Below are 13,536 nucleotides of genomic sequence, written 5' to 3' on the forward strand. Positions count from 1 at the left end.
CACTCAGCTTGCCCCACCAAGAGTGTTGGATTATGAACATAATTTACTGCTTCAGTGAGTTGAACACCCCCTTCCCCATTTCAAGCTCTTCTCACCTTAAAAGAGGGAAGCAGTCGCTAAACGACTTATAAGACTTTTTGTTGCCGTTGGAGTTACTGTCAGTGTATGAATGTCACAAGTCCAACAAGATTGATCCCTACTTATGTGGTGTTGCTGCTTGTGAGTATAGTAGTTGAAGAGTCAGCAGTTGTTTGTTCAGTTAGTCGACAAGTCAGGCAAAGATTTTTAAGTTATTCTAATTTTCCATTACATTTTAACATTATTCTAATCAATTTCGTCTGGCAAGTGTGTATGGAGCAACCAAATCAGTGAGAGAAATTCGCTTAAATTACAAAAAATAACTTTATTTTTTTATTTTGCAAACATAAACAGTGTGTACCTCATTTTCCGGACTATTAAGTTGCTCCGGAGTATAAGATGCACTAGTCAAAAAATGCCTAATGAAGAAAAAAACAACAGGCTGAATAGGCGTACGGCATGCAAACGTAACACATTGATGGTTAGCTACACGAAGCATAAACAACAAACTAAACAGGTGTCTGGTATGTTAACGTCACATAAACAGTTCAGATAACTATAGCATAAAGAACATACCAATCAATCTTACTCCAAATCACTCAATCCATTGAAATCTTCATCCTCGGTGTCACTTCTGAACAATCGCCTTGGTAACTACCTGGGCACGGAGGCGTAACTGCACCATTGACAAACCTCTCCCGGCAGCACATTTTTCAAGTTCTCATTTGCAAACTCGTTCCTCTAAAAGTGGCCATCTAGCTTTTAGCCCGTGATTTGCTTTGTTTGTTTTCTTCACTGTGCTAAGAGTAGCCTCCATTTTCTGCTCACTCCAAACTTTCTTTCTGCTGCTCGGTTAACCTGCAGTGCCCTCTAAGTTAAATTTTTTACTATTCAAATAGGAAATAAAAAAACAATAATAAAAATCACATATTAGTCGCTCCAGAGTATAAGACGCTCCCCCTGCTATGAAAAATAGTGTGAGTTATAGTCCGGAAAATACATTATTTTCTGCTGATGCCCTGACACGGCCCGTCCAATGAACAGGTGAGGCCTGCGCGCCCCCTTGTATACCTATCAATATTCCCTGATCAGACCCTGCAAGACCCACACCCCATCCTGAGTCTTGTTTTGTTCCCAATCCCATGTTTATGCCTGAGTTTGTGTGAAGTGCATTAAAATAAGCATCATGCTTACCCAGTTCTATTGTTGTTTTTGCTTTGTTTTTTCTTTCCCCCTTTCTCCTACCTTTGCCCCCCTCTTCATATGCCTATTCCTGTGGAATGCATTAAAAGAAGAGGTTTCAGGGCACAGGAAGGCCCCAGCTCCACAGACACACCGAAGCGGGCATGCCGAGAACAAGCAACAAACAAAAATATATGTAATAAAGGGAAGAAATAGAGAAAAAGAAAATGGGTGAGGAGAAGAAAATTACCCTAAGGTTTAAGGAAAGTACAGTAGAAAATGAATGAAATTGTACTGCTGACAGCATTTAAGGGCCTAGATGGAAGTTGTAATTTTTTTACTCGCCACTGCCACCTTAGGTCTTACGTATAGCTGCAGTCGCTATGATAAGCTCGTGGATGACGATGGAGATTGTTGGTATTTTTGAGTGACAGTGCAGACTTTTAGCGGCAGTTGTGGCGAATACTTCTGGGCTCAGTCTACACATTAGTAGGGGTGGAAATTGAAAATACATAATTTTACATTTTTCAGATTTCGTGTAGTCTCTTTAATGTTAGATAAAACGCAAAATAACTAAGGCATAAAGCAGGAGAGAATTGGTGCTTATTATAATGCTTAACTCACTATTGGGGTGTTTTGTTATTGATTTGATATTTTATTTTCTATGTGACAGAACAAATTATTGTGATAAATGAAAATGGTCAATGAACAATGGCCATGTTTCGGTTAAGGCTGATATACTGTCTGCTTTAATTTGTGGGCTATATTTTTTTCCTGTTTTGATCTGATCTGTGAGTAAAGTAATCCAGTGATTGATGTTACATGCATTTTTTATTCTTCATTTTTTGGAAAATTATTTTCATAGTATTTCTTAGCATTCCATTTTGTGCAATCAGTTTTATGTTAGATGAGTTCTGGACAGAGATTTATGTTTCACACTATGATTCCACACTCCCAACCCCAAACCTCTGGCTCAGTGTATTGAATGGTATGAATGGTATGAATGTATTGCTCTCAAATAGTTGGTGAGGGTAAGAGATTCTCTTTTGGTGCCAAAGTAGAAAATAAATGGGGGAATTGGGCAGTTGAAAGTCTGGGACTGGGTTTTGCCAAATTGGTGTAAGGGTGTATTCTGGCATCGACTCTGTTCTAAATGTATCCATGTTTTGTTGCGGTATTGCTTATGAATCCAAATGAAGAGATATTGCAGTTGGGTTGCCAAAAAATAATGGATGAAAACTGGTGCTTCTAGTTCTCTGTGGTGCTATGTTAGAGAGATGTGTTATTATAATTTGTTTCAATAGAACTGAATAATAATAAAGTTGAACCAGTTGTCAGTTGGGGTGATGGGGATCATGCTAAACAGGTAAGTTATTTGAGGTAGGATTTTCATTTTTATTGCAACGATGCGTCCAATTAATGTTGGTGGGTCAGATTAAAGAGCCCTGACATCTGGAGGAAATGGTAATACCCAGGTTTTTATACTTCCTAAGTGGAATGAGGGGAAGGATTTTTGGGCTGCAGGATCCCATGAATCTTGAGTTAGCGCAAGTAGTGTAGATCTCGACCAGTTTATTGTCGAGAGTTGAAAAATTTGTGATGTTTGAGGGCTTTGAAGATAATAAATCATCGGCACAAAGGCTTAATTCAAATTCCTTGTTTCCGTTTTGCATTCCTTTGAATAAAGCAAAGAGCGAAGGAGAAAGTGGACGTCCTTGTCTGGTTCCTTGGCGCAGTGTGAAGCTTGGTGAGGTGATCCCATTAGTAGTTACTGTGGCCCTGGGAGAGGTATATAATGTCTCAATCCAATGGACGACTCTTCAAAACCAAATCTGCTGTGTGTGTGGAAGAGAAGCTGCCAGTTTACCTTGTCAAAAGCTTTTTCAGCACCAATAGAGAGAATGATGGATTTATTTATTTCCAGTTGCCATATTTATCAAGTTGCAGAGTTTGCGACGGTTATCAGAAGCATCTGTTTTTTTATGAAGCCTGTTTGATCTGGGCGAATAAGTAATGGGATCTGTATTTACCAATGAAAGAGGACGGTAGTTAGATGGTTGGGTTAAGTCTTTGTTTGGTTTAGGCATGAGGGTGATATTGGCGGTGTTCATGTGTGGCTTCATGTGTTATGTTGCTTTTATCTCTGTAATTACTCTTAGTAGTTCTGGTTGACAAGATGTCCCAAAATTGTTTATAAAATTCAGCTGGCAGTCTATCCAGTTCATGTGATTTGTTGATTGGCATTTTGTTTAATGATTTGTAGATTTCATTCACAGTGAGTGGTGCTCCTAACATCTGTGCCTGATCTGATGGTAGCATTGGAAGGTTGAGTTTATAGAAGAAGTTTGGGTGCTTGGGTGGAGGAAGAACAATTTGTGGAATATAATTAACTATATTTCTTTTGAGTTATTCGTAGTGATTCCACATTTATACTTTATTACTGGGACAATTGCCTTTCTTTTTTTGTTTTGCAATAGATTGGCTAGTAGTTCACTTGTTTTGTTATGTTGTATTGAATTTATTCATATTTCAGTTATTGTTTAATGAAGTCTGTTTTTATGTTGAATGTTATCCATTTGAGTTTTGTTTTAAATCCTCCTTCATCTGAGTTTATTCTATATTGGTGAGTCAATTGTTTATTTTTTTTGTTCCAATGCGCTTTCCAGTTCCTTGTTGTCTGTTCTCGTGTCATGAATAGGATATGATTTTACCACGGATGACAGCTTTATCGGTTTCCCATAGGAGTGATAGTGTGATTTCTGCAGAGTTGTTCATCTCCAGAAAGGATGTCCGCTCTCGCCATATCAGTGTGTTGAACTCTGTATCTTCAAGGAGAGATGTGTTAAGTCATCATCGTGAATGTGGTTTGTTAGTTTTGATATCGTTATAGATACTGGAGGGTGGTCAGTTACAGTATTATGATTGGTATATGCATATTCCAGTTGAGTGGGGTTCCTCATTCCCCAACTATCGCTAAGGCCATAACTTTGCATGTATTGGAGTTGAAGTCTCCAGCAAGGAGGATGTTATCTTTGTCTTGTAAGTATGAAAAAAAGTGGGCCATCATTGTTTGGTCTATAAATGTTGGCAAGAGTGAATGATGTGTTATTGATTGACACATTCATAATCAGAAATCTACCTTTTGGAATGTTGATTATTGAGTGTTGCGTGCATGAAATGTTTGAAAATAACTTTTAGTGAGTGGGTCAGTCATGAATTATATTAAAGGGGAGGGGGGCACTATGCAAAATCGACTTTTTAGAGCTGTTGACCATGCTATTGGTCTCTCATCCAAAGCGTACTTTTCTGTTTTGACCCACTGGAGAAGATCTTGGCTATTCTTAACATTGTGGCGACTGATCACGAAAAGCTCCTCCTTTTCCTTCAAAGCTCCTCCTGAGATCCTACTACTCCAGGAAATGCTTCCCTCACCTCTCGATCTCTTGCTAAACTTGCCTTTCATTGTGAAATAAAAACACTTGCCGCGCTTCACTACAGCCACACATACTCTTTATTGAAACAGCTGCACAGTGAAGGGGAGCAAGCAAGAAGAAGGGGGGTGGGAGAGTCTTATGGGGATCACAATATTAGCTGTTTTAGATCAATATTGCATGTTCTAATCAAGAAAGGCCATTACCAAATACTGCATCCAGCATCACTCCCCCTCTTTCAGCTGCAATATGTCGACTTATGGTCCTGAGGGTCTTATTTCCAATTAACAAGTATTAAATGACAAAATGTATTTTGCTCTTTACAGAATTATGTTTTTACAATTTTCACAGATAACAATTTATTTTTTCAACGAGTCACAAAAAGGTTGCTGTGACTTGCACATATGGTAGTTGGTTGTAGTAGTATATTTACCTAACGATTCAAGGTGTGACTAAGTTTGAGCACCTTATCTGTGCTTGGGGCAATGCGCTGTCTGTTGTGTGTAATTGAAAACAAATATTTAATGTTGCTCTGTTGTGTTTGTGTTTTGCAGGCACAGAAATCGTGGATAGAGAGAGCATTCAGCAAGAGAGAATGTGTTCACATCATCGTAAGCGCCAAAGACCCCCATAGGTGAGTGACATTTCCTCTTACTTTGAACATGTTACTTGATTAGGTCAGGGCATTAAAAAGCAAAATGGTAAATTGTGTCGAAAGCCACAATCAATGGGCACTTAAAAACACTCAACTCACCCATTCTCACACACAATGAACACTCGAGGCTCGGTGGATGAAGGATCTTGCACTAGGACACAATGACAGTACCCCATAATGGGAGGATGCATCGAACAGCCTTTAGATCTCTCAAAGCTACTGCCGACAGCATTTACTTTATCGGCATTCTCATCGAGGTACAGGCAAAAACATTACGTTTTACATCAATTACTGCATTTATTTAGGTTGAGACAATATTTTTTTGTAACTTTTGTAATGCCTTTGCCGTATCACATCTTTCAGGTATTTACAGGTTAGATATTGATGGATATTAAGTTAAAGAAAGTGGGATTGCTTCTTATTATAACCAAAGCCACTACTAATCTGCTTTTGGACATAATGTGTCCAAAATGTACTTGTACTTGTTGCGGCGGTCCGGAAGCGCAGCTAGAAGGTCCGGGTTTGAGTCATCCATTGGCGTCGAGGGATGGGTCAAATGCACAGGACAAATTTCATTGTACAGTTGTTGTATAATGAATAGAATAATAAAGCACCTTTCACTTTTCAAATATAAAATACAAATTGTATCAGCCCTAAATGTATCGTCATGCGTATTGCGTTCTGACACTCTATGGTCCCAGCCCTAGCATTTACTTGTGCATGTCACGTGAGGTATAAGACCCTTTTTGGATAATGAAATTACACTTTGTGTCTCGCCTCCGCAGCCGCCAGTCTCTTGTGGTTTGACAGCGGCTGGTGCTGTGATGTTATTAAAATCTGTACATGAGCTAATGCTGCTCCTCCGGGTGACACATTCAGAAAGTCAAGTCCAATTCAGGTCACTGGTATGAGTAAGCTTCATTAGCATAATTGCCTGAATGGAAATGCAAATGAAGGCCAGGTGAGATTATTTTAGTCAAAAATAACTCAATTAACACAGCACTGCAATATTTATTATGCAACTTAACTGATAGACATTCAATACGTGGATACATCCTCATCAATGCATTTTTTCTTAGTTTGTCTCATTTCATTGAAGGATATCACAAAATAATGAGTCTGTATTTATTCTCTGTGTCACAATGCTCATAATATTAATTCTGCAACATTAGCCTGAAGAGAACAAATATTGAGTGGTTTTACAATTCATGTGGTGTTCGAATACATGCGGTGAATCAGCAGTACCCTGTAGATCCCTGTCTCATCTTTTCACAGTACAGGGATTAGAACCATGTGTCAGCCTTTGACATTTCAGGATCATATTCAAACCACGACTATTTGTGGTGCCACAGTCACAGGCATAAGACCGCATGTCGCATTGTACAACAAATTCCCATGACATGTATACAATAACAAACCCTGTCCTCCAGGTAGTTAGTGAGCCTTGCTAAGCCCAAGGGCGCAGTTGTTTTTATTTGCCCTCAATACAAGTGACAGAAGAAACAGACTATGCAAAGCGTGCTGCTATGAGCACAACTTTTACCAAAAGGTGATAGCCACGTCAGGAAGGCCAGTGCCTTCTAGTTTCACTCGGCCTTGGGCTGAGACTTAGAACTTATGTTCCTACACACTACCTGCATTATCCTCACTAAAGAAATGTCATAATTGCACCTCAAGCTAAAAGTCTGCTCTGTCTCCCAGGTGCTGTTGTGGTCGTCTGGTTGGTCAGCATGTGGGGCTGCCTCCGGGCATCTCCTCCAGTCAGAATGACAAGGCAGAGCGTTTTCCTAAAAACGACAGCTTATCGGAGAAATGGTCAATCAGTAAGCACACTCAGCTCAGCCCCACTGATGCCTTCGGCACCATCGAGTTCCAGGGAGGAGGACACTCCAACAAAGCCATGGTGACTATAAGAACCACTGTGTAATGATAAAGTCTTGCTGAAGATTTTAAAAGGGTACCAAAACATACAGCATCTAAAGTTTAGGGGCACTCACCTATGACATATTTAGATTAGAAATGAATGTATCAGTTGAGAAGATCACACAGACAGTTGTACTTAAGGAGCTGAAATCATTAGGCCAAATGGCCTAATGAAATGGCCTAGGCCTTTTGTTTAATTATTAATTCAGGCACATGTCATGTCACGTGACTGTGGTTGAATGAGACAGATAAACAGATGCCCCATAACGCATGTGGCTCTGCAATTATAGCAAACATCTGCTAGTTACTCTACTGTATATACATAGAGCCTCACTAAATTGAATAGGTTTTAATGTTGTTGTCTCTTTATTCCATATGCTGCTACCATTACATAGACCATTGTCCTTATCTCGCCCTGCAGTATGTACGAGTGTCATACGACACAAAGCCTGATCTGCTGCTTCACCTGATGACCAAGGAGTGGCAGCTGGATCTGCCAAAGCTGCTCATCTCGGTGCACGGAGGCCTGCAGAACTTTGAGCTACAGCCCAAACTCAAGCAGGTCTTTGGCAAAGGGCTCATCAAGGCTGCCATGACAACAGGGGCCTGGATCTTCACTGGGGGGGTCAACACAGGTAACTCCATTATAACTGATCTGTTGTCAGCAGGTCTTAATTTTTCATAATGCAGTTGCCTGTGTGAGAGAAATTCTGTCTTCATCATTAAAATATGGCTGGATTTAATCTAAGACACGCATTTTGTTGAGTTGCTACTTTAACGGAGCAAATACAGAGATATGAACATGGATAGATGTTAAAATGATAGTTACCACAAGGTCACACTTTTTCAAACAACATGTGGAGTAAATTCTTCGTTATTTTGTTGTGTGTAAAAAGAGCATTTCCTTGAGTGGACCCAGGTAAATTATTATTTGTATTCAATAGCACAAAACAATTATGATGTCCGAGTCTAGTTTATATTATATATTATATTTGCCAGCGGTACGCCATACCAGGAGGGAGAAGAGGAGTTCTCTCTCACCTCACACACAAAATAGTACTCCGCCTATTTTATCAAGTTTAGCCACTCGAATACAATGTAGAGGACCTAGTCTGCCCTCTGTCCCTGAGCTTTCTGCACACACGGTGACGGTTGGTTGTGCGAGTTTGGCTGCGGGCCGCGTGTACTTGTTTACCTGAACAAAAAGGAGGAGCAAACAAATCTTCGCCGTGTCTGCTGCCGCTCTCTCTTGTATGCCTGTGTTCAGTTGTGGAACGCGTTCACAAATGTCCTGTTTATCCATGTCTTGGAAATGTTAATACTTAGGTCAAAACAACGGCGAAACTTTCTGAAGTTTCCCTATTTGTCAAGTATCGTATTAAAGGGGCTAGATGCAAGTTCGCCATTTTATACTCACTACTGCCATCTCAGGTCATATGTGTAACTGCACCTTCTATATTAAGCTCGTGCATGGCGGCACTTTGGACCCGAAGTAACACGTTTTTGAGTGACAGTGCAGGATTTTAGAGGCAGTTGTGGTGAACAGGTCTGGGCTCATTCTACACTAAAAACACTAAAAACATGCACAATAGGCCAGGATGAATGATGTGTGTGAGTGAATGTATGGTGGTGGTCAGAGGGTCCGTTGGCGCAGACGTGTGTAGTCGCGAAAGTGCTTCTGACAGTCTCCCCCAGGGGAAACTGAAGCTACAAACGTAGCTTTCCACCTCCGAGTATGGAGTGAATGTACAATTGTCTCATGTAAAGCGCTTTGTGACCATGTCTGTGAAAGGCGCTATATAAATAAAGATCTTCTTCTTCTTCTTCTTCTTCTTCTTCTTCTTCTTCTTCTTCTTCTTCTTCTTCTTCTTCTTCTTCTTCTTCTTCTTCTTCTTCTTCTTCTTCTTCTTCTTCTACACATTAGGACATTGTTGGAACATATGGGGGAGGAAAATGCATCATTTTAACATATTTAAACTCCGTATAGTCCCTTTAAGAACTGAGTGCTTATAACATTAAAATAAATCTAATATAAATCTATAATATAAAATATATATCACCGCCCCGAGTGCCTAGAGTGCCCCAACGACCACAGGCACCACAGATGAGCCCCTGGTATTTCTCTAGTTTCTCATGTTCCTTTTTCCCTGATTTTGTAATCGCTTGGTATTGTACGGAAACTCATTGCTGCCAATGTGAGTGAAACATTTTTGACTGCGCTTTCTCGTTCGAACGTAATACCATCTCGTTCTAACGAGTTGCCAATGTCGTTCTAACGAGTTGCCAATGTCGTTCTAACGAGTTGCCAATGTCGTGTGAACGACTTTTTAAGCCCAACGCAGACGCTTGACGGTGCGGCAAAAGAGCCGCCTCCTGTGATCCAGACGCGGTGCCGCGGGGTAAACACCTAGGCCTACGTTTTTGACCTGCTGCAGAGGCACAGACGGGTCTCGGCTGTGACAAACAGGGAGACCGCCGTACACTTTGTTTAAGGGGATGATGGAAGCAGCGGAGACAGAACCATCATCAGGGCTCAGGTGGAGCATGTTAAACTCGCCAGCCCCCTATTGACCTGCAAAAGAGAGCCACGTTTTCTCTCTCTCTCTCGCAACACGGACATACGTGTCTTATTTTATTAATGATAAATGTATGAATTACGCGTTTAAAGCACCACATGGTTTGAGGAAAAGCCTCTGAACTGAAGTGCCCTGACGCGCCGCCTGTGCCGAAATGGACGCGCGTCAGATGATGTGCCGCTGCGCTCTGGTGTGCGTTGGGCTTTTGGCAACTCGTTAGAACGACATTGGCAACTCGTTAGAACGACATTGGCAACTCGTTAGAACGACATTGGCAACTCGTTAGAACGACATTGGCAACTCGTTAGAACGACATTGGCAACTCGTTAGAACGACATTGGCAACTCGTTAGAACGAGATGGTATTACGTTCGAACGAGATGGCATTTACGTTCGAACGAGATGGTATTACGTTCGAACGAGATAATATTACGTTCGAACGAGATGGTATTACGTTCGAACGAGATGGTATTACGTTCGAACGAGATGGTATTACGTTCGAACGAGAAAGCGCAGTCAAAAAAGTTTTGCTATGTCAACCACAACAGCTTTTCTCTGCTCTTTGTCCACCATAATGTCTGGTTGGTTCGCCATTACCATTCTGTCTGTCTGTATCTGGAAGTCCCACTGGATCTTGGCTCGGTCACTCTCTACCACCTTTGGAGGTGTTTCCCCCTTTGACCTTGGTGCAGACTGTGCACAGAGGCCCCTGAGACAATCCAGCACATAACTGCAGGGCGTAAGATGATGGGCAGGGAAAGCTTGCATGGAGTGCCATAACCAAGTGGCTGGCATAGTGTACAGGGTATGGGCTGGAAACTCCAAGGTCAAAGTGGGAAACGCCTCCAAAGGTGGTAGAGAATGACCGAGCCAAGATCCTGTGGGACTTCCAGACACAGATGGACAGAATGGTAATGGCGAACCAACCAGACATTGTGGTTGTTAACAAAGAGCAGAGGAAAGCCGTTGTGGTCGATATACCAATACCAAGCGTTTTCAACATCAGGAAAAAGGAACCCGAGAAACAAGAGAAATACCAGGGGCTCAGAAAAGAGCTGGAGAAGGCCTGGGAGGTGAAGGCATCAGTGGTGCCCGTGGTCGTTGGGACACTCGGGGCAGTGACCCCCAAACTGGAGGAGTTGTTACAGCAGATCCCAGGAAATACATCAGACATCTCGGTCCAGAATAGTGCAGTTCTAGGAACAGCAAAGATACTGCGCAGAACCCTCAAGCTCCCAGGCCTCTGGTGGAGGACCCGAGCTTGGAGGAAAAAGAGACCACCCGCTGTGGGTGAGGAAGAGTATTTATATATATACATATACATATACATATACATATACATATACATATATATATATATATATATATATATATATATATATATGAGAGTTAAAGTTGTTTTGGGAGTACTTATCTTATTCAGGGGTGACTTTTTGTCTTGCTGGTACACCGTATATACGTATGTACTAGTATGTACTAGTATGTACTAGTATGTACTGTATGTACTGTAGTATGTACTAGTATGTACTGTACATATATATATATATATATATATATATATATATATATATATATATATATATATATAAAAAGTCACCCCTGAATAAGATAAGTACTCCCAAAACAACTTTAACTCTCTCTTGTATGCTCAAGAATGCAATACGAAGTAATTTTTTGTGACAGAATGAGTGCAGAGTCAACGAGAGCTTGTGAGTGCCATGTAACAAATGGGTAGATCAATCTGAGGGTTAGTTAAAGGTGGAGAAAGGGAAAGCATCAGTGTCAGTTGGAGAAATGAGACTGAAAGGCCTTCAGGTATATGTTGAATGTCTGCCAACAACCTCAGGCATAGCCACAAGCTATACTTTGGTTACTCTGTGTCTCTTGTTATCTGTGTTTACAAGTATGACGTTGCGCAGCAGGCTATACTTGTGTGTGTTTAAGATATTGTATTGTCACAGAGAGCTGATCTTCTGTCCTGATGTGCACACAGGGGTTATCCGCCATGTGGGGGACGCACTCAAGGACCACGCCTCCAAGTCAAGAGGCAAGATCTGCACCATTGGCATCGCACCTTGGGGCATTGTAGAAAATCAGGAAGATCTTGTTGGCAAAGACGTAAGTGTCAGATCGTACAAATGAACAGCAATGTTACAGTCTGCCGATGTACATCCCAGGTTATTTGTGCAGGTTTTATGTGAAATGCACAGTTTGCTGTTAACAGTAAGTTGCTTTTAACAGCTTATGAAATGAGATAAGATGCTGAGTTTGCCAATTCAAATCTGAGATAGACAATCCTTCAAAGCGAGCGTGACCATATGAGGCTGAGCACCGCTTGCTGACGCACTCAAATGAAGGAAGGGAAGGTTATGGTTAAAATTTGATCGCATTGTGTCTGAGTGAACTGACCGTGCAGAGACGATTACTGCCTGGTAGCTGGAACGAGATGATGAACTGCTCAAACTCTTTCCAACGCTTGATTGGTTTTTACACTGAGCCTAATGATCGGGTGCCAGAGTCAGCCCCACTCGACTAAATCCAAGCGAACATTACTGCCGGCTTGTAATTAGTGATGTTTAATTATTTTGTACACAGACAGATTTCAAATATATATTATGCATTAAATTTTGATTGGTATAATATAACAAAGCAATGCCGTTTTTTTTGAGCCTGCTGTTGTGTGACTCTCCTGCTGTGCTGCTGTCACATCAATGAAGCTACAGGGCTAAAAATATATTTAAAAAAAAAAAGTAAAGGGATTCATTAAATCTCAGTTTCCAGTCAAAACACCAAATGTATCTCTTTATGAAGCATTTAGAATAAAAAAAAAAAGCATGTGCTGCTCTAAGTACTTGAATTATTGTCATATATCACTCCATATGTACGCAATAGTACAACTAACTTCTCTTTTCCACAATCAGTGGATTACAGTTTTTCATGTTACAGTTTTAAAAATGTAATATGTTTGCACTACATATTACTGTTTCAAAAATGGAGCTGAGTTACACTACTTTGAGTTTCTTTGAGTTATTTTTGAGTTACTTTTGACCAAATATAAACTGAAAATAGTAATAATGCCACGGAGTTAAAGTGCATTTCCTTTTCCTTCGCTTTCCCCCATTCTCTTTTGTTTTGTTTTATTCTGACGACTTTCGCTGCAGATCTTTTACACCAGTGTCCAACTTTGGTGCTGCATTTTATTTGGGGGAGTTTGGCATTTTTTTGTTCATACATTTAAATGCACTAGTTACCTAGATTGTTATGACAAATATATTCCTGTTGTTTGTTTAAGTAATATGTTATATTCCTCAGTTACTGAAAAATGTTACATACATTAAATACGTACATACAGTACATACATACAATACGTTTTGTAAGTTGGCATGGTGGCACAGTGGTTAGCGCTCGTGGATCACAGCAAGAAGGTCCCGGTCGATTCACACCTGGACGGGGCCTTTCTCTGTGGAGTTTGCCTGTTCTCCCTGTGTCTGTGTAGGTTTCCTCCAGGTACTCTGGTTTCCTCTGCCACTAAAACATGTACAATAGGCTCCCCTCTGGGCCAAGACTCCCCTGAACAAGAGATTCTTAATCTCAGTGGGACTTTCCTGGTTAAATAAAGGTCAAATAAATAAACCCCCAATACTGTCCAAATTCCACAATATTAATCATGCTCCAATCATCCACTTTTTGCA

General features: G+C 40.8%; 1 protein-coding gene across 12 annotated transcripts in view; it reads left to right on the plus strand.

The window, feature by feature from the left end:
- trpm3 (transient receptor potential cation channel, subfamily M, member 3) overlaps positions 1-13,536 on the plus strand; it is a 103,761-nt gene that overhangs the window by 47,211 nt on the left and 43,014 nt on the right. For all 12 annotated transcript variants that reach the window (XM_079582691.1, XM_079582696.1, XM_079582698.1 and 9 more), the window contains exons 2-5: positions 5,246-5,325; positions 7,048-7,249; positions 7,691-7,904; positions 11,838-11,962. In XM_079582691.1, coding sequence (XP_079438817.1) covers positions 5,246-5,325; positions 7,048-7,249; positions 7,691-7,904; positions 11,838-11,962 — 621 coding nt within the window. The remainder of the gene's footprint in view (positions 1-5,245; positions 5,326-7,047; positions 7,250-7,690; positions 7,905-11,837; positions 11,963-13,536) is intronic.

The sequence above is a fragment of the Gobius niger genome (genome assembly GCF_951799975.1).
Source record: "Gobius niger genome assembly, chromosome: 1".
Classification (NCBI taxonomy): Eukaryota; Metazoa; Chordata; class Actinopteri; order Gobiiformes; family Gobiidae; genus Gobius; species Gobius niger.